We start from the raw sequence: 21,214 nt of genomic DNA, 5'->3' as shown, positions 1-21,214 counted from the left end.
TTATGAGTGTATACAGATTGTATTGTGTATAGTGCAAAAATTAAAAATAAATTAAAAATAAATCACCAAGAAAGCAAAGAAGACTAAAATAACAGAGAGAAATACATCTTGAATTCATTTATAAAACAGGAAAAAGAAGGCGTATTAACGCTCCGTTTACTGCATTGTATATATTTTCCCCAAAAAATATGTTTATCATCAGATGGATGGATGGATGGATGGATGGATGGATGCATGGATGGATGCATGGATGGATGGATGATTCAATGCATACGCCTTGGCGTAGGTAATTACTTAGTAAGTACATGCATGTGTTTGGATCTCGGGGCCTGTGTGAGCCATCAGTCCTGTGCATGCGACGAGGAATAAACTGTGTTGTGGATCGTTCGGTGCCTGCAGCCTGGAGTTAGTGCTGGGTTTCCTTTCTTTTGCGCTTTCTCAGTGTCAGCTGGCTTTACTCTGAAGGTGTGGAACTGGCCATATCCGGTCTGGTTGCGGCGGGTCACTGCGCGCTTGACGCGAGACGCGCCCTCCCGCTGCGCGTGTGTAGATACCAAAAACGCAGCCTGGCAGTGGAGAGGTAGCCAGCGGTAACGCAAAGAGGAGGAGAAACTAAACCGAGCGTCCAACGTCGATGGTTCCAGCGTGAGATGAGTTCAGCGACACTGCGCGGATGACGGTAAGAGGACGCGGTGACGCCGGGGTGATAAAATGTTCTCCCGCGGGGGATGAATAACTTCAGCAAACTTCCTCCGAGCCCCTCATCACGAGCAGCCGCCTGCTAACTTCTGTTAGGCCACTGGAACCTCCGTGTTTCGACCGCTGGTTGGACAACGTGTCCCGAAACGACCCAGACTCGTGTCGCCGCTGTGTTTATCCCAGGACGGCTTCAGCCGCCGCGTTAACCCGCCTGCTTTGTTTTAGTGTCCAGCGAGCGAGCGGCGCGGAGCACAAGTTTGCAGCTAAAAGCCTTTTCCCACATGAACCGTTGAACCATGAACTGAGTGCGAGCTGAAGCTGAGGTGACACCGGAAGTCCACAAGGTAACGCGTCTCTGGCGATGGAGAGGAGAGGAACACATTCCATTCGACCCCGACCAAAGAGACTGAGAAGCCGGAGGCAGGCAGGGTCTTCTCAGTGGGGGAGGGAGACGGGCCAGCTTTGGCTTCTCAGGTCATCACAATGTCAGATTCTGTCACAGAAACCAGCAAGTGAGTATCGGTGCAAGGCGGCGCCGGTCCTGCATCCTTGAAGAACTGTGGAGTAGTGCTGGGTGGATCGATCCAAATATCGATACAGATGTTGGTGTGGATATAGAATGATATCAGTACAACAAGATCGATACTTAATTTGAGTTTCTTCTGCGGTACATGCCAAGCACGTCACTTTAAATAACAAGGGCATTGTGGGAAGTGGAGTTTCAGTATGTTTTGATTTTAGGGAGTGTAGTTTTTGTTTTCTCTGCTGTTTTACTGCAGGTGTGTGTGAAGTAACTGTGTGATTGGGCCAGGCGTTAAAAAGAGGAATAAACGGCCACAATTCTAAAACTACTGGCATCTTCCCTCCTCCCTCCATTAACTCCACCTTCCCTCCTCCGTCCATTAACTCCACCTTCCCTCCTCCCTCCATAAATTCCACCTTCCCTCCTCCCTCCATAAACTCCACCTTCCCTCCTCCCTCCATAAACTCCACCTAGGCCTGTCACGATAACAGATTTTGCTGGATGATAAATTGTCCCAGAAACTATTGCGATAAACGATAATATTGCCGTTTTGATACCATTTTTCCACTAATATATTAATAATGGTGTAATAATGAAAGTATACCCTTTTAAAGAGAAACTTTTATTTCTTAAGAATATTTTAACTAAATTCTAATTGTATTATGAAAAAAAACATTGTAAATATACAAACTAAGTAATCAAAACAACCTCTCTCTCTCTCTCTCTCCTCCTCACGCTGCTCTCAGGTGTGCCGGGTTTAGGCGACTAGAAAAACGTCCACAAACTCTGAACCGGAGCTAACTAGATCTCTGGGGGGATTCCAGAAACCAGGTTTTGTGAAAACTCAGAGCATGCTAACTCTGAAATGAGGGAAACTCTGAGTTTTCCATTCCAGAAAGAGCGGAGTTCAGCTCGGGGTCAGTCACCATGGTAACAGACTCTGAACTGAACCTGCTGGCTGTCACCATGGTAACAGACTCTCTGAACTAAACCTGCTGGCTGGCAGGTTTTGTCAAGGAAACCCTGAGTTTCTACTGGCTCCTCCCACCCGAAGCAGCTACTAGAAACGGATTGTCCGTTATTTTCAAACACGATGGACATCGAGGCAGAAATTATTTGAGATAACTCACCAGAATTTTTCATTTTATTTTAACTTTAATTCCTTCCTAATCGATCTGTGCTTCACATCAGAGCACATTCGGTGCACAGCATTATGTTCTCTTGTCAAATGGTATTTTTCTTTATAATATTGGTAAAGCAACCGTGTGTAGAGCGGTTAGAGAATCACTCCCACACTGAAACAAGTGATCTTTTTGGGGTGGCATTATATAAATAAAAGAAATGCCTGTATGGCGTGTGGATGTCACTACAGCATTCTGATCAGAAGTATACCACAGTGCGGGACATCATTCACTGCCAATCTAATCAAGCCAGCAGAGAAAAGGCGAGCTGGTTCCGGCTCGGGGCTGAAGAAGGACGGTTGTGAGGAGTAGCTGTTCTCCAGATGCGTCTTAACGTTGATTGTGGCACTATATCTTAGCTGTCAGAAGTCATGCCTGTGCACGAAGGGAGCAGTTGTCAGAAACACCTTATATACATGTAACAGTAGAGTGGCTTTGGTTGGACTTCTTTTTTGAATCCTGTGGCTTAAAATGAGGACGTGATGTTTACATGCAAGCGCACAATGACAGGATGCTTGGGAAAAACCTATTCCTGACAGGAGCACCGAAGTTCACGCTTGTAAGCAAAATATGTCACACCCCAAAAAATCATCCTAAGGCACATTGAGGACCAGTTTTGTTGGCTATTTTCCTTAATAATTATTAAATAAAACAGGTTAAAAATGTGTTCATATTCATGTTAAAGTTTACTTAAGGGCAGGGTGATACAAAAAAATGGTTTCTGAAGAAATCTGAACGTTAAATCTGAGTCATTTGACTTTGCCCTTATTTGTTTTCCCTTATTTCCCTGAAGGGAAATAATTGTGAAAGGTACCTTGAACTCTTTAAGTCCAGAATCCTGGAGGTCCCTGAACCTTCTGAATAAACAAAGAGGCTTTATGTGTCAGAGCAGTGAGTCTGATCTGTTGGCCTGCAGTTGTCTGACTTGCTTTTCATGTTCCGGTTGTACACTCAGGACCAACTTTGTTCTGGCCAATGAGGTAACGGCACGCAGATGGGGTTGTTTTGAGAGGATACGAGTGAGTTTAAGGTGAACACAGTGTAAAATTCCAGGGTGGAGATTAATGGCTGTGCAGTTATTTCATTTTAGTCATCTTAGTCATGTGGAAAAACACAATAAGCTTTGCCGCACTGACATGTTCTTGTTTATTCTGGCACTATACTTCCCACACAACATGTATTAAGGCCACGACACACTGTGCGATCTCACACCGTGCGATCTCCGGCCATCACAGACGAAAGAGGGCAATTGTGGGCGAATCCTGGTGAAATCTTTGGTCTCGGTGGTCCTACGTCGCACTGTGAGAGCAGTTCTTGTGACTAAAGACGGCCTGCGATAGAATTCAGACGGCGTGGACATTGTGGACGACTACAGATATTTGGGTTTGTATCTAGACTATAAACTGAAGCTCGATGCGAGAAGGACCAAAGCTTTCTCTATTTTCTGAGGCGGCTGAGATCTTTCAACATCTGCAGCATTATATGTATAATATCTCATTATACCACATTGATATTTTAACTTCCCAGCTATTTGTTGTGTGTTCTTTTCTGTGTGCAGCTGCACTACTAGAATTAAAGTAAGTAGTATCTATGTGATTTAATATTTAACAGCAAAGTGTGGCGGTATTGTGTTGGACTGATGATTACATCCCTCCTTCCTTTGACTGTAGCTATTTTTAGTTTTTCAGTTAAAACTTTTTGTTGTTTGGGATGGATGTTTGAGAGATACCTGAAATGAAGAGTTAGCTTTCTCTGTGCAAATTGCAAAAATGTATTTTCTATTTGGTGATATGTTTATTTCATAATTTTATGTTGTGAAATAAATTATTGGAACACCTATATAGTTATATTTATAACACTGGCGTGTTCTTGGTAATACATAGGCCTGCGTGGCATTTCTGTTCATTCCTATATTACATTTCACACTCAGTATTTGCTTAATATTGATATGAATTTTTTTCACACCACTCCTTATAGCCTTCAGTGGCTTCCTCTTTGTTTATAGCATATGTCAAGTTTTTCCTCGAATGATTTATTTCTTTGTGGTAAACGACCCCAAATTTCCCTCATCATTTTCTAAAGTCTTTGCATTGGCAGCATGTACCCTCTCTCTGGAAAGATGCTGTCATGGACACAAACATGTGTCGAAGCCGACAATTAAATAGGACCGTCGTTTAGTATGCTGATGACTCATTGATGAGTTGGTGTGAAGAGTCCCACCGTCAAATGAACATCGTACTCTAATCAAAACAGCCACAGAGTCACTTTAATTAAGTGCAATCATATAAAAACGGTGGGACCATTATTGATGAACAAATGAACATGGACTTCCTTGTCCTGGTTTTATGTCAGTGACTGCATTTCTAGCTGTAAAGTTGTTGTTTTTTATTGTGCTCAGTATTTATCTATTTTGATCTTATCTGGTTTATTTCTTGGTGAATGGCTGAACAAAGAGCACTTCTTTTATGTCCTTTATCACTTGACCAAGTGTCTTCCCAGTGTGGTTTCATTGAGTGTTTTATTATTTGTTATGGCATGACAAATCAAATCTACCTTGGACCTTGAATGTGTTTGGAAATTTCACGTCAGCTGAAGCTGTCAGAAAGGAAACTGTGTGTAAAACCAGTAAAGCTGCCGGCGAGAGTGGAGACTGGGCTCACGCGCTTTCTTCTGCCCGCTCAGCCAATCAGGAGCTTCGCAGCAAATCAAACCCGCCTCTCGCTCAGCCCCTCCCCCCTCAGCTCAATTTCTGTGTCATCCTACGGACGCCCCATCCTTTTCTCTTTCTCCTGCCAGCTTGTGCATGAAGCAAAAAGTAAAGACCAAATCACTAGCAGATTGTGACAGGATCAGAGAGTGTGTGTCCAGGAATGAATAGGAGAGGTGGGATGGAAAAGTATCTGGAGTCTGTGCGCACAAACCCTCATGTGAGTCCAAAGGCTTTTATTCCTTTATTATCAGTGGGTTGTTTTTTTAATTGGGTAGGGTGGCATCAAATCTCTATCATATTTTCTTTCTCTTTTGATGTCGTCATCCGTTATTTTTTCCTTCATACTGGGCGTCTCCATCTGCTTGTGTTGCTGTGTCATTCCTGCCCGACGCCTCCCTGCCCCCCTGCCTCCCTGCCTCCCTGCCTCCCTGCCCCCCATACCACGCTGGCTGCTGACTCTGTCTTGTGATGCTGGAGTGGAATTTGCAGTGTGCTGAATGAAACCAATCACACGCTCGTCCCCCAAGATGGCTTAGCGTGTGTGCTTGTCTGTTCCTTCGGCCCCGTTCACGTCTGGCGTTAACGTTTCCGGTCTGAAGTGGACGCAGCGATTCGGGAGCCAGCAAACAGCTGGCACGAGCTCACCAACCCACATGAGTCGCGATGTTACTAAAATCGCACAATATCAGACAGCCTTTGTAATATTGTCATCACCGAAGAAAATGATGTTCCTTTCAAGGGCCGTAGTTAGCATGGAGCCAGATACGAGGAAGGTAACGGTTATCTCTACGATGTGCTGGCTTGACCAACCTGACCACCAACACGGGATGACTCAGTCCAAGACTCTGGCCACACAAACCAAAATGATCTTTTTTCTCCCTGGCGTTCTAAAAAATAGATTGAGTCAGCGCGTCATTACTAACTCGGCTCAACACAATGCCGACGGGCATGTAGTACATATGCCAGGCCTTTTAGGGGGTGATGTGACTCACCAAATACCCCAAAAGTGCAGAAGAAGACACAGAGAACATAAGAATATAGAGGTTGACTCCTGCTCATAGGCATTCTCTATAACTCCGGGTTATATGGGCCCATGCTCCTGCTCTTCCTGGTACTGGTTATTTAAGCTCATGAAAAGATAACCAGATAAGGACCTTTGTACAAGCCTTTTTTTTTGTATTCCAATAAATTGATAACTTCCAACTAAGAAGAAACTTTGTAATACTTCAAGTCAGATAACTTAGATAAAAACATGTTTTTACTTACTTCTTCAAAAGAAAAAATACACAAACTTTAACACGCGCAGTGCAGCAACTATTCAGTCAAAAGGACAAGCGAAGAACACTTACATTTACCCGTTATCAGTAATACAATCTTTAATCTTACACCATTGCTTAAATCAAATAATGTCATATGTCTAGTATCGTAGGCTGCATTTACTGCCGTCTGACTGTCGCTGCTCCAGCTGTCGTCTTTTCATTCTCTGTTGGGAGCACACCGGCGTCACCAGGAGGCGTTCGGGGGCATTGTCCACTCAGATCGAGCCCCGACCGCTCTCTTGGAGTGGCGTTCACTGGCAAATCTCATTTAAACGACTGGATTTATTCAAATTAAATTTCACATTGAACTCATCATAAAATCCTCATAATTTATATTCAAGACACATTTTTACCAAATAGAGCTTGAACGCATCACAACATAAATCAGTCCGGCCTCTGTGAGCTGTTGGTTGCGGTCGGCCACCGGCTGCCCAGAGGTGACGATTAGGGGTGGGCGCTATTAACAGTTTCCGGTATGATTGATATGAATTTGGCCCACGGTCGAGATTTTGACCATACCGGCTTCCGGTGATGTTGCGTGTTGATGATGTCGTGGCTGTTTTGGTCAAAAGCATGGCAACGCAGCCGCTTACACAGGAGGGGGAGGACGTAGGTCAATTATTAATTCCTCTCTCTCTCTCTATCCTGATATTACAGTATATTTTTACAATTTTGTTTCTCGAGATATTCGAATTCTCGAAGTGGTGGACCTGCACACAAACAAAACCCAGACTTATGTCTTTAGTGGATATACGAAAGATGTTTATTTATTACTTCCACCAAGGACGTAATAAAAGGATTGGCGTATATTTATCTGTTTGTATGTCAGTTTGCATGATCACGTCAAAACTACTACCTCTGGATGTCAGAAATCTCTGATCTGGATTTATTATTTTTGCTAAACTAGGAGAGAAACAGCATTCACTCAGCTAAAAGCTAAAAGAACATAAATGAACACAAATTTAATAGCAACCACTGGATTTTTTAAAAATGAGTTGTTGATTAATCAAAAAATTTGTCAAAACATGTATCCTTAGAAAATTAGTCATTAGTGGCAGCGCTATAGAAGACAGGAAACGACCATACATGGACAGAAGCCGGAGCCACTGATGCAGCTGGGAGAGAAAGAAAGAAGATTTAATGAAACTGTTGATCTGAGGTATTAATGGGACAATGTAAGACCTATAGTTGAGCTCATGCTTAACCCCCCCCCCCCCCTTTCCTAGGCTAAAGGAGGTTCTAAAGGAAGCATCAGTGGTTCCTAGGCTAAAGGAGGTTCTAAAGGAAGCATCAGTGGTTCCTAGGCTAAAGGAGGTTCTAAAGGAAGCATCAGTGGTTCCTAGGCTAAAGGAGGTTCTGAAGGAAGCATCAGTGGTTCCTAGGCTAAAGGAGGTTCTGAAGGAAGCTTCAGTGGTTCCTCGGCTAAAGGAGGTTCTGAAGGAAGCATCAGTGGTTCCTAGGCTAAAGGAGGTTCTAAAGGAAGCATCAGTGGTTCCTAGGCTAAAGAAGGTTCTAAAGGAAGCATCAGTGGTTCCTAGGCTAAAGGAGGCTCTAAAGGAAGCATCAGTGGTTCCTAGGCTAAAGGAGGTTCTAAAGGAAGCATCAGTGGTTCCTAGGCTGAAGGAGGTTCTGAAGGAAGCATCAGTGGTTCCTCGGCTAAAGGAGGTTCTGAAGGAAGCATCAGTGGTTCCTAGGCTAAAGGAGGTTCTGAAGGAAGCATCAGTGGTTCCTAGGCTAAAGGAGGTTCTAAAGGAAGCATCAGTGGTTCCTAGGCTAAAGGAGGTTCTGAAGGAAGCATCAGTGGTTCCTCGACTAAAGGAGGTTCTGAAGGAAGCTTCAGTGGTTCCAAGGCTAAAGAAGGTTCTGAAGGAAGCATCAGTGGTTCCTCGGCTAAAGGAGGTTCTGAAGGAAGCATCAGTGGTTCCTAGGCTAAAGGAGGTTCTGAAGGAAGCATCAGTGGTTCCTAGGCTAAAGGAGGTTCTAAAGGAAGTATCAGTGGTTCCTAGGCTGAAGGAGGTTCTGAAGGAAGCATCAGTGGTTCCTCGGCTAAAGGAGGTTCTGAAGGAAGCATCAGTGGTTCCTAGGCTAAAGGAGGTTCTGAAGGAAGCATCAGTGGTTCCTAGGCTAAAGGAGGTTCTAAAGGAAGCATCAGTGGTTCCTAGGCTAAAGGAGATTCTGAAGGAAGCATCAGTGGTTCCTCGGCTAAAGGAGGTTCTGAAGGAAGCTTCAGTGGTTCCTCGGCTAAAGGAGGTTCTGAAGGAAGCATCAGTTGTTCCTAGGCTAAAGGAGGTTCTAAAGGAAGCATCAGTGGTTCCTCGGCTAAAGGAGGTTCTGAAGGAAGCATCAGTGGTTCCTAGGCTAAAGGAGGCTCTAAAGGAAGCATCAGTGGTTCCTAGGCTAAAGGAGGTTCTGAAGGAAGCATCAGTGGTTCCTAGGCTAAAGGAGGTTCTGAAGGAAGCTTCAGTGGTTCCTAGGCTAAAGAAGGTTCTAAAGGAAGCATCAGTGGTTCCTAGGCTAAAGGAGGCTCTAAAGGAAGCATCAGTGGTTCCTAGGCTAAAGAAGGTTCTAAAGGAAGCATCAGTGGTTCCTAGGCTAAAGAAGGTTCTAAAGGAAGCATCAGTGGTTCCTAGGCGAAAGGAGGTTCGAGCCTGCAACATCTAGAGTGTCCGGTATGTTGCAGTTCTATGGTGACACGCTACCACGCACCATAGAACTGCAACATGTAGAATATGTGGTAGAGACGATTCTATGATCTCTCTGTTTTGTCAACACATTCTGCTCCTTCACGATTCACGAATATTGCCGTATCGCACAAAAGGTGATGACGTCGCGTCTGAGATGAAACTTTGTTTTTGACAAGTAGTCAGCAGCGAGAAGCAGGTGCACAAAATTTCCTCTGACGGTTTCTAATTTTAGAATGAATTCCTTCCGTTTTGATCGGGTGAGTGTGCAATGCAAAGAGCTGTCCTTCAGCATGTTTCTCACTTCTAGTGAACTGTGTTGGCATGTGTTGGTCATGGAAATTACACAGCATTTTTAGTGTAGTTTTGTTGTGTTTTCATGCTTCAGCCTCTGAATATTTGGAAGGCTCAAGTGAGTATGACCTGAGGGTGGATTTGTACAATGAATATAATGGTTAATATACTTTAGAACACAGAACTGGATGTCACCTACTAAATTGTCTTTGTTTTCTAGGAGCTGTACTTTCTGAGGATGCAGAGGAACAGAGACAAAGAGAGGGAAAACATGGAAGGATCAAATCAGGTGTGATTTCTTTTTTCTTTCTTCTTTTGTCTTTATCCATGAGAAGATTTTGCCGTTCACCTCCCTCTGATCATTAGTTTAATTTCTTCACATCACCGAACTTGACCAAAAAAGTGAAAAAGAGCTTGTTTCCTGTTTTTCGTGAGGCGGCTCTTTAGCCCCCCCTGGTGCTGGAAGCATTGATATGAAAACTTGGGCTCATCACAACATGTTTGAGTCGCATATGTTACAGTTTGAAAACTAAATTTGTTTTCTCATTGTCCTGCCAATGACATTAAAACCCAAACATGCTTCCTTCACACATGTGAACTGGTACATCCTTACATTGGCATCGGTTTGGAGCAATACTTCCACTAGGGGGCAGTGCACATTGTTAGTTTCATGTTTTTAATCCAAACGTTGATGGAACAGGTTAGAACTGCTAAAATATATATTTGTGTCCTTAGTAGTATTTAAAATTTGGTCTCGGGGGCAATAATTTGTTGTGATGTTCTGTTTTCAACTTAGTAGTGCTGATCTTCATAAATTGCCCACAAAAGTCATCTGAAGCATCTTTGATGTCCAGGCGATGTAATGTTGATATTGTGTTCACGCACACAACAGTTGAGCTTTATTGTACAAAAATGATCTACAGGTCATCAGTGGTACTACTCTGTGTACTATGAATCTGAAAGCATGCCCAACTACGCATGTAATGAATCCAGTAGACGGACAAAAGGTTTTATCCATGTTTGCTTGCTTATTTAACATTGAGCCTTTAATGTGAACCTGCCAAAGTTGATCTCCATTGATTTGTTTAATATTTGTTCATGTTGGCACCATAACATTTGAATAGTCAGGCACTCAAGATCAGATTGGGCAGTATGTGGCCTTGAAACTAAAGTGACACCAATCTTCTAGAAGAACACGAGAAAGTGTTTTATAAGCAGTTATTGCTCTCCACGAGGAGAGAGATGGTTCGTCGCTGTGGAGAGCGTATTGGGTATTTTGTATTGATCTTACCAAACACCAATGATTTCTATGCTTCCTGTGTTGCTTGTGGTGGAAACACCTTGATGTGGTGCAGAGCAAGAAGAGGTTGAGAGTGTGTGTGGCGACATGCAACAGAGCAGATTACTCCAAACTGGCCCCCATCATGTTCGGGATCAAGTCCCACCCTGACGAGTTTGACCTGGAAGTCGTCGTGCTCGGCTCGCATCTCATCGATGACTACGGGTAAACCAACCGGTGTTTCTCTGAAAAACTCTCCTAAAGTACTGAACTGCACTACATGCATGTGAACGTGCATTCCTTCTTAATGTGTCGTTCCTTTTCATCCCCGTTTCCTTCTCCGCAGAAATACTTTTCGCATGATTGAGCAGGATGACTTTGACATTGGTTCGAAGCTCCACACTATCGTGAGAGGAGAGGACGAGGCAGCCATGGTGGAGAGTGTTGGGCTGGCGCTGGTCAAACTCCCTGATGTCCTGCAGAGACTGCGTCCTGACGTTCTGGTCGTGCACGGTGACCGCTTCGACGCTTTGGCTCTGGCAACTGCTGCAGCGTTGATGAATATCAGAATACTACACGTGGAGGGGGGAGAAGTGAGTAGATCGCTCTTGAAAGGCCCAGACTACTGTGGAGTGCTGAGCCAGAAATTCCACTAAATTCTGATCAATATAGAAATACTTTTTGTGTTTTATGTAAGATAATGTTGAGCATTTTAACACAAAGAAGAAAATGGATGAAGCTACCCACACAGGCATGAACTACAAACACTAAAAAAAATAAGGCCACGTTTACACATACCCGGGTATTCAAAAAAAACTGTGATATTTGTCTGCGTTTGAGCCTCACATTTACACATAAATCAGCTCTGACTCACCAGAAACCACGATTCTTGAAAACTCCAGCCACAGTGGAGCTCTGGATAAACTCTGTGATTCCGGTTGACTCTAAAAGGGGGAGATGGATATTTACATCACAGTTTGTGAAGTGGTGTTTTTTCCAGGATTCTGATTGGCTATCATGGCTTCATGCTTCTTGCTACACTGCCACCTACAGGTGTGGCTGCTCATAGCAGCTCTGAACCAGGTGGATATGTGGGTCTGTGTCAATGAAGATTTTGTTTTTAAAGGTAGAGGGGGGAAATGTCAGTTTTTGTAAGTACTCAGGTAAACGTGGCCTAAGCCTGCCACCTTCTATCAAATGGAAATTGGTATCCCAAAATCTGCACGTCTAAATTTCAGAAAGAAACTTCTGTATTTTTCTTTTTTCTGTCTGACCTTTCCTGTAGGTTAGCGGTACGATCGATGATTCAATCCGCCACGCCATCTCTAAACTGGCCCATTACCACGCCTGCTGCACTCGCATGGCAGAGCAGCACCTCATCGCCATGTGTGAGGACCACGCTCGCATCCTCCTCGCTGGCTGCCCTTCCTACGACAAGCTGCTGTTGACCCACCAGCGAGAGGACTACATGGATATCATAAAGAGCTGGCTGGGTACGCGGTGACACAGTCACAGGACAGAAAGTGAGGCCGAAGCATTTGTTTTCATGGAATGTGGTTCCTGTTTCAGGCGACAATGTGCAGGAGTGTGATTACATTGTGGCGCTGCAGCATCCAGTCACGACAGCCATCCAGCACTCCATAAAGATCTACGGACTGATGCTGGACGCTTTGCTGTCTTTCAACAAGAAGACCCTCATCCTCTTCCCCAACATTGATGCTGGTTAGTTTCACCTTTTGTCTTTACTGATACAGTATGTGCGTATCTGCTTTTAAAATGAGTTTGGATCATTTGAGGAACTGACTGTTTACATCACTTGATCCTACTTTTACAAAACAGGAAGTAAAGAGATGGTGCGCGTCATGCGAAGGAAGGGCATCGAGCAGCATCCCAACTTTCGGGCGGTGAAGCACATTCCTTTTGAACAGTTCATCCAACTCGTCTGCCACGCAGGCTGCATGATCGGAAACAGCAGCTGCGGCGTGAGAGAAGCCGGAGCTTTCGGCACGCCCGTCATTAATCTGGGAACGAGGCAGACGGGTAGAGAAACAGGTCAGTGTGATGAACGTCAGTCTTATTGTTTGGCATTTGATCAAACTAAAGCTTACATATGTTGAGAAATAATTCCTGTTCTTATGGCTCATTCAGGTGAAAATGTTCTCCATGTCAGAGATGCAGACACCCATAATAAGATCTACCACGCTCTGGAGCTGCAGTTTGGAAAGAGATACCCCTGGTACGACGAGCGCTCCTCCGGCATCTCTGACGGCGCCCTTGTCTACGAGTTTTCTTTTTTTCTTAAATTTTTTGTCTCTAGTTTTTGTCCAGGAATGTGAATCGAAAGGCAGCTCTAGTTGAGAACCAGTTTCCAGTGTTTTAATTCCTTGGAATCATTTACCAGTTTTGCAAATGATTTCCTGATCGATTCCAGTGGAGGCGAATGACGTCGCCGTCATTCCCCAGTGCAGCCAGCAGGAAACATGGCGCTCGACAGTTTGGTTACATTCCACAAGAAAACGATGACAATATGGCAACTTGCAATACTTGCAAAGTGGATATTTCATCAGAGGGAGGAAATACGACCAACATCCAAAAACATTTGCTCACAGCAGTGATAACTTTGAATGAATGTTGCGTTTTGGATTCGCTCCAGAATCTCAACCAGCCGGCGACGTTGGCACATCCTCTGCTGTCCATACTGCAGGTCTCATTTTCAAAAGAGAATCGATAAGATAATCTGATCAATTCCCATCCCTACTCGTTGCTCAAAAAACAAATATCTCTTTAACACAGACATTCGACCTTTTGCTTTGATTCATAAATAAACTTGCAGTAATTGAATTGTTCACATTTTCCCCCTAAAATATCTAGTGATGTGGCACAGTTCTTGTTTTTTAAGATAAGTTTTCAATAAGTGAAGTGCGAATGTTAGCCTCAATCCATTTTTACTACAGTTGAAGGATTTATTTGGCTCCAACCCGATACTGCAATGCCAATTTACACAATCCATCTTTCTTTAAAAGCACTTAAAAAAAAAAAACACAATAAAAGCCTAAAAAACAGCGGAGAATAAATGAGGATACCTAGGATAAGCTCCCCATCTAATTAAAACCTATGGAGAAGATGTGGCTTTTTTGATTTGATTTATAGAGATAAACAAGGTTGTTCCGTAGTTCAGGAGCTGCAGCTGAAAAAGCTGGATTCGCTCTGAGCTGCAGTTTGTTTTTCATTCCATCGGGAGCAGCTGACCTGAGGGAACGGGCGTAGCAGTGCAGAAGAGCATGGAGCGATTTAAAAGTAATATGAAGAATCTTAAAATGGATTCTAAAATGAAGAGGAAACTACTTGGCAAGTACAGTTATGAAAACGTCAGTCTTGTAAATGGTGACTTGTCTGTTTTCAGCATAATGACGTCACATCTGTGGATGTTCTTTGATTGAAGCAGGTAAACCAGCTGGTTTACTTAGTTAAGTAAAAGCTTCCAACTATAACATTTATTTCAGCTATTGAATCAAAAAGTCATTGGAGAAACACATCAGCTCTGTGAGAGAAATCTAATGTTTCACTGGTTTGGGATGAATACTCTCAAAAATGTGCTCTATTGTTGCAATACTTCTTGCTGTCATCTATTTTATATTTATGATTGTAAATGTGAAGAGTTTGCTCTGTATAACCTCAGGTCTGAGTGACCATGTTTTGCCTCTAAAGGATCTAAAACGCCCCCTTTTTACTCTTATTAATTCTTTAGCTGCTCTAAGCAAACAATGGCTGCACAGCAATCTTAAAAAATTTCTTTTTTTTTTCCTTTCTCCAACTAGCTCTAAGATTTACGGTGATGGAAACGCGGTGCCTCGTATTCTCAAGTTTCTGCAAAGCATTGACCTGGACGAACCCCTACAAAAGACTTTCTGCTTCCCCCCTGTGAAAGACTCCATCTCCCAGGATATCGACCACATCCTGGAGACGCAGAGCGCCTTGGCCATCGACCTGGGAGGGACCAACCTCAGAGTGGCAATCGTCTGCATGAAGGTGAGCTCGGACACGACGGGCTTCGCTGTGATGCACTTGGGCCTTGTTCAAACTTAAAATGCAATCTGTTGCTCTGGGCCAAAGTTCAAGCCAGGTTTGTTTTGAGTTCACTTCACATTCACCCACAAGGGCATTTCTAATGCCTTTGATATCATGCGCTTTTTCCTATTTAGAGGTGTTTGGTCTGTAATGCATTTAGACTTGTGATAAAACGTCATTTCAACCACAATCCAAGTTTATTTGCAGAAATCCAGAAACATTTGAACCACTTGCCTTCACAGTTTCTCAGCTTGGCCACAGCCATCACACATGGCTTTGTTTCAAAAGGTCCAAACACTGAAATATCGCCTGTGTTTTATAAAATGTGCTCACTTTGGTTACTTCTTTCAACCCAGTGGATCTCATTTTCTATGTGAAGAAGGCCAATTACAGATTCCTAGTATTTAAATAGTATTTTTTTTTCCCCTCTTGACTGAGTTTAGGCCTCAGTTTTGCGTCATGATTATTATTAGAACGATTTATTGTTGTGAGGAATCACGGAGGATACGACTGGGCAATAGTGACTCCTGCCTCTGTCGGTCAGGACTCTAATGACATTCTTCTTTATTTAGGGTGTTTGTGTATGTGTGGGCCTACAACAAGAAAGAAACAATTATTAAACCAATGGGCCACAGAATTATAGTAATAAAATTACCTTCAAAACATCTTAAAACAGAAAAAGAATGCCAAGTAAATACCCACTGAATTTGCCAGAACATGCAAGTTGAGTAGCTGAGATATTCTCTGTGTGCCAACAGTGACACCTGCTGGACAAAAATATACACCAGATAGGTTTCAATTACTATAAATGGCATTAATATTAGCCTAATAAAGAAATTGTAGCTTTTCCTTATGGAATTGGAATACCACATTTAATCTATCAAATAGTGGACGAGGTAAATAACTCATCATGTAGAGAGAACACTCAAAACATCTGAACTAATGACACAGACATCTGCTGGAGGAACTGTAGCATAGAGGTTGAAAATCACGCTACTATATTCTGGACGTGCCTTAAATTACAATAATTCTGAAACAAAAAAATATAATTTTTCAACAAAATATTACAAAAGATCCAAGAGTGGCACAACTGGGATTCATACCAATAATTAATAGTAGAGCTCAGAAATGTTATGCCACGAATTCTTACATCGGCAGCAGTCGACCCTGGAGCCTCCAACACACAATGAGTGAATTAAAACCCTAACCCTAACCAAAATAGCATATCTTCTGAGACTGCAAAAACAAACATTTACATTCATACCACTACTGTAACTATTCCCTCAAATAAACATGCTCTAACACACAAAGACTCCACTACTTTACTGACACCCAGATTTCCCACCGCCACCTCCCTTTATTGTTTTGTTTGCTTCTGACGTGGTATTACCTCTTAAGTAATTCTCATTTTCTGTACTTATATGACTTCGTCTGAATAACCAGCTGAACAGATTACTAGTAATGTGATTGTGAAATGTGTAAATGAATGAAAGGAAAAATTAAGTATAGGATAAGATAAAAAGAACTGCAGCAGACCACTGAAACGTCTCAGTAAACGACACACAACACCAACTATAGTCCAGTGAATGTTGGGCTCTCTAACCTCTTATGGCAACTAGAACCAACTGACTGTCTTAACAGTAATGTCAATTCTGCTGCCAGTAGGTGGCGCACTAACACCACCAAATGAACGTAGTCAGACCTTTTCCAGCCATAATCAGTATGATACACATCACTCAGTTAAATAGACTTTATATTCAGTCCCACATACCTTGCTGTCCAAGCCTTTCCTGAGGTTGTCGAGTCCTAGTTTATCTGGCTCTTTATAGATTAGCTACTGATAGCCAGCACACTTCAGTGAAGCCGTTTTGTGCCATGTGATAATAAATGATTTACCTTCTACCTCTCTGTCCCTCCTTTACTTCCCTTTTGTCTCTCTGCAGGGCAATGTAGTGAAGAAATACGTACTGCCCAATCCAAAGACTTTCGAAGACAGGATGGGCCTCATAATAAAGATGTGCAGAGATGCGATGAAAGATGCCGTCTGCCTCAACTGCAGAATACTTGGTGTCGGTATGGAAACACACTCTCCCATCCTTGATAATAATAATGGGGGGGGGGGTGCAATGCTGGAAAACAAATTTTGAAAGCTTGACTCTACTTCCCAGGAGTGTCCACCGGGGGGCGTGTGAATCCACAGGAGGGCCTGGTTCTCCACTCCACCAACCTGATACAGGAGTGGTCCTCGGTGGACCTGCGGACGCCCATCTCAGACGCCCTACACCTGCCCGTCTGGGTCGACAACGACGGCAACTGCGCCGCACTGGCTGAGAGGAAGTTTGGTCATGGCAAGGGAGTGGAGAACTTTGTCACTGTCATCACAGGAACAGGTGAGGAAGCACTAGTCAAGTTTGCTTCTGAACTATTTATTTGAAAAAACTAAATTTTGTGCTCGTGCCACCAGTCTTTAACACCCAACCTGAGTAAAATAAAATTCAAATAATTATATGTGTGTGTATATATATATATATATATATATATATATATATATATATATATATATATACACAACTTTATAAATAATAAAGATAAAAAGAAATTAACTATTACAAATCCTCTATACTCGCCATCATCAAGGTATTCCCTAGCCCGTATACAAATTATCTGAACTTGCAATCATCATAATCACTGATAAATATGCAAATATAGAACAACAAAAGCAGCTAGAATAATAACAACAGTTTTTCCACCTCTACATGCACGTGTACATAGTTTATAACGTGCAGGAAAATCTGAAACATGTTGAACCCAAACCTTTCAGACCGTGTATTTTCCAGACTATGAGTCACACTTTGTTCAGTTGTTGGGCTGGTCATGCAATTTATAATCAGAAGTGATTTTTATATAGAAATATTACCACTAGATGTCGCCGTATGATAACGGAATGCTTCCATAATGTCACTATAAAACTTTTTTTTTAACACTTTGGCTTTAATGAATCTATTTAATAATGTAATAATTATAATTTGTATCAAAATAACCATAACATATAAAATACAGTATCAAAATATTCAACATTTTACCTAACAAGGATCTCATGGTGGATCTCCTACTTTCATTCACGAGTTTAAATATCGCTAAATGTTGTGTTTTGTAACTTCCACATCATGAATTGAAGCCAAATTGAAGTGGCGTCTGAGAGAGTGAATGTTGCTGCTGTGTGTGTCCAGGTATCGGAGGAGGGATCGTCCATCACAACGAGCTGGTGCATGGCAGCACGTTCTGTGCGGCTGAGCTGGGTCACATCGTGGTGTCGCTGGACGGCCCCCAGTGTTCGTGCGGAAGCCACGGCTGCATCGAGGCGTATTCGTCGGGGATGGCCCTGCAGAAAGAGGCCAAACGGCTGCACGACGGTGAGCGTAGCCCTTCGCTCTGTCCTGTCAGTTCACTGCCATTTTTGATGAAGAGGAATACGTTCTATAGCTGCTTCACAAGCTTCCAATGTTATTATGGTTACCCAGTGGTGGGTGGCTTCATGTGTACTGATAGTAATCTGATACAGGTCCGACATGCCTGTGGGAAAGTCGAGGTAGAACTGGTGGCTGATTTCTGTTAGATAACATTATAAACTGTTTGATAGTCTCTTGTGTGTTTAAATCCAGCAAAGGAGGGAATGAAACACTTATCAAAAAATTAAAAGATGGTATCGGAGTTTGTCTGTTTGGGGGGAAAAAAAGAAAAGACTAAATGTAGCACGCTGTGGAATTTGCGTGTCACAAAGGATTTCATGTGTCTGACAGAAGTGGCACCATGTTTTTCAGAGGATCTGCTGAAGGTGGAGGGGATGGACATGAAGCTGTCTGAGCCAATCACTGCAGCACACCTCATCAGTGCTGCCAGAATGGGGAATTCCAAAGCTGATGCTGTTCTGAACAAGGGTAAAATCACGAAACACCACGTCCAATTGCACAATGTGGTCAAACCAGAAGCTTCCTTATTCACATGACATTGCAAACATACCGAGGAAACGTGTTTGCATGCAAATTTTGAAGCACATAGGAGTGTTTTGTTTTCACAAGCACATGACAGCTTTAGTTTGACTTGAGTAAAATGAAAGGATTAAAAACATATATATCACAAGAGATTGACTCCTGGTCTGTATCAAAAAACATTATTGATACTAATTGGTGATTAAAGTCTGAATCAAACTGTTTGCAAAGGCAAGATTTGGACATTAGATTTATAGACGTGATAGATTTTCTTAAAAATATCATCACAACCTCAGATAGGCGTGTAAATAATAGTGCAATACCCTCAGCAGTCACTCTATAGCTCCATCTTGCCCTTCTGCCTCCTGAGCAGATTGATTGAGGTGCTGGAAACGTTCCTCAGAAAGTTTAGCCCGTACTGACGCGATGTTATCGCTGCTGCAGATCTTTCTGCTGCCGACGTCCCGGTACAGTTAAAACTGCCGTCCTCAGGAAGCCAGTTTGAGATTATTTGAGCTGTAAGTAATCTTCAAGAAAACTGTGCTCATGAAAGGATGGACATGGTCAGCGATAGGGACGCACTGAGACCACTTTATTAAAGAATGAGTACTAACCTGTAGCTACTAGCTGATATCTTTCTCATTACGCCGTGGAATACCAGACCTGATGCTGGTATCAGTTTCGGTGCATCTCTGGTCGGTAACGATAGTCAGCCCAGCTCTGACATTTAGACTGTTGTTAATTGATACTCAGTGCAAAGGAAATCCCACCCAGACCATCACAGCACCAGCTTGAACCATTGATCCAAAGCAGCATGGACCAATTCCTGTTTTTTTTGTTTTTTAATGCTAAATTGTGATGCGACCATCAGAAATCAGGAGTCATCCAACCTTCTAGTGTCCAGTGTTGGTGAGTCTGTGTGAAGTGTGGCTCTGAGCCGACAGGAGAGGCTGCAGTCTTATCAGCTTCATGTTTCAACACGTGCAGTCCCAGGTGGTTTGCTGCATACCTCACTTGTGTTGTCACTAGTCGTTATTTGCCTATCCAGCATCTCAAACCACTCTGTCCATTGTTGGATCCGATGTTCTGAAAACTGCAGTTCTTTGTCACATTATTCTCTGTTAACTGTAGACATGTTGTGCGTGAACTTGCCTGCAGATCAGCAGTTTGTGAAACACTCTAATGTTGACGACCATCTTATCCACGATGAAACATGTTGAGTTGCTGCCATGTGACTGGCTGGTGGTTGAACACTACGGAGTAACTAACGAGACCATCTAGCAGAAAGTGCTTTCAAATGGCTCTCAGTGACGTCTCCATGTCTTCTTCCCCTTTGCAGCAGCCACAGCGCTGGGCGCAGGCATCATCAACATCCTCCACATAGTCAATCCTTCTCTGGTGATCCTGTCTGGAGTCCTGGCCTCCTTCTACCAGCCCCTGGTGCAGCGCGTCATCTCAGAGCGAGCGCTCTTCTCCACCAAAGGAATCAGAGTGCTCACGTCCGACTTGGAGGAACCTGCTTTACTCGGTGCCGCTAGCATGGTTCTAGACTATACAACCAGAAGGATATATTGAATCATGACGTACAGACCTCTGCCAACATAAAGACTGCTAAAACCTGGACATATCTAGGAGCTATTTTTTAATACTAATTGCATTTGAATCATCATTAGAATTGTTTGTCAGAACTTTTAAAATGTCATTTTAATGATTCTTTTCCTGTTGTTGATCATCGAAGTGAAGGCGGTGCTGTCTGTGTTGTCCTTAAAGAAGAGAGCTAATCTGTGATTCCAGCTTGTGATCTGACGTGGGTCCATTGCACAGGTTATAGGATGTCACAGATTTAAGGAAGCACTGACTTGTTTTATGTTTTATCCAAGCAGCATGAGACTGATCTGCTCTGCAGTATGATGTGAGTGGCAGGGAGGAAAACTGCCGTCAGTGGGAGTTTGTAACAGAAGTGACCAAAATATCTCTTAAAGCATGTCTACCACTAACATGGTGTTCAGTTTTCCATTCGTCTTTTTCTATAAACTCTCTCACTTTTATCTCTTTTAGATGTGAACAATTGTTACATTTCAGTGATTGTTTTATTTTATTTTATTGTAATTCTATTGCCTCACCACAGACCTTATTAAAATACACAACTCATTATTTGTTACATGCCGTTTGCAGAGTTTAGATATATTTATATGCAAGTGTAAAGAGTTTTGTTGGTCCAAATACAAACCGTTGGTATTGATAAGAAATGGACTTAAGTTATATGAATGTTCCCTGTAGAGCAAAAGCCTCGGTACTGAACTTCTTCTTCCAAAAAAGCTTTATGTGTCATGGAACATGAATCAAGTTGTGCTAAGTTTTAAATAAACACCTTAAAGCTCTGCCAGCTGATCGGTCTGAGTTACATTTCTGGAAGAAAAACTATATTGTGTTTGGTTCTTAGATTCTTCAAAGTAGCTTCAATAACAGAT

The 21,214-nt window shown here is 42.8% G+C and overlaps 1 protein-coding gene across 4 annotated transcripts; it reads left to right on the top strand.

Moving 5' to 3' along the window:
- The first annotated feature begins 490 nt into the window (after nt 1–490).
- Nucleotides 491–21,156, top strand: gne (glucosamine (UDP-N-acetyl)-2-epimerase/N-acetylmannosamine kinase). 4 transcript variants are annotated; one of them, XM_080463388.1, is made up of 14 exons: nt 491–679; nt 9,628–9,696; nt 10,763–10,911; nt 11,033–11,279; nt 11,972–12,179; nt 12,256–12,408; nt 12,526–12,738; nt 12,835–12,922; nt 14,505–14,715; nt 16,698–16,827; nt 16,923–17,144; nt 17,985–18,167; nt 18,576–18,692; nt 20,083–21,156. In XM_080463388.1, the coding sequence occupies exons 1-14, from the start codon at nt 674–676 to the stop codon at nt 20,316–20,318; spliced, it is 2,232 nt and encodes a 743-aa protein (XP_080319514.1). In that variant the 5' UTR covers nt 491–673; the 3' UTR covers nt 20,319–21,156. The 4 variants fall into 4 exon arrangements, with proteins under 4 accessions (XP_080319514.1, XP_080319515.1, XP_080319512.1 ...); XM_080463389.1 differs by lacking the exon at nt 491–679 and adding an exon at nt 3,572–3,786; XM_080463386.1 differs by lacking the exon at nt 491–679 and adding an exon at nt 5,176–5,330.
- Nucleotides 21,157–21,214: the final 58 nt, after the last annotated feature.

Source organism: Lipophrys pholis (genome assembly GCF_963383615.2).
Source record: "Lipophrys pholis genome assembly, chromosome: 5".
In the NCBI taxonomy this organism is placed as follows: Eukaryota; Metazoa; Chordata; class Actinopteri; order Blenniiformes; family Blenniidae; genus Lipophrys; species Lipophrys pholis.
Note: the sequence above shows the minus strand (reverse complement) of the source record. Positions and strands in the feature narration are given on the sequence as shown.

Coding starts and splice junctions, on each gene's coding strand:
- gne (XM_080463386.1), top strand. CDS start 5,274: ATGAATAGGAGAGGTGGGATGGAAAAGTATCTGGAGTCTGTGCGCACA. Junction 9,697..10,762: donor ACATGGAAGGATCAAATCAG/GTGTGATTTCTT, acceptor GATGTGGTGCAG/AGCAAGAAGAGGTTGAGAGT. Junction 18,168..18,575: donor GGCCAAACGGCTGCACGACG/GTGAGCGTAGCC, acceptor CATGTTTTTCAG/AGGATCTGCTGAAGGTGGAG.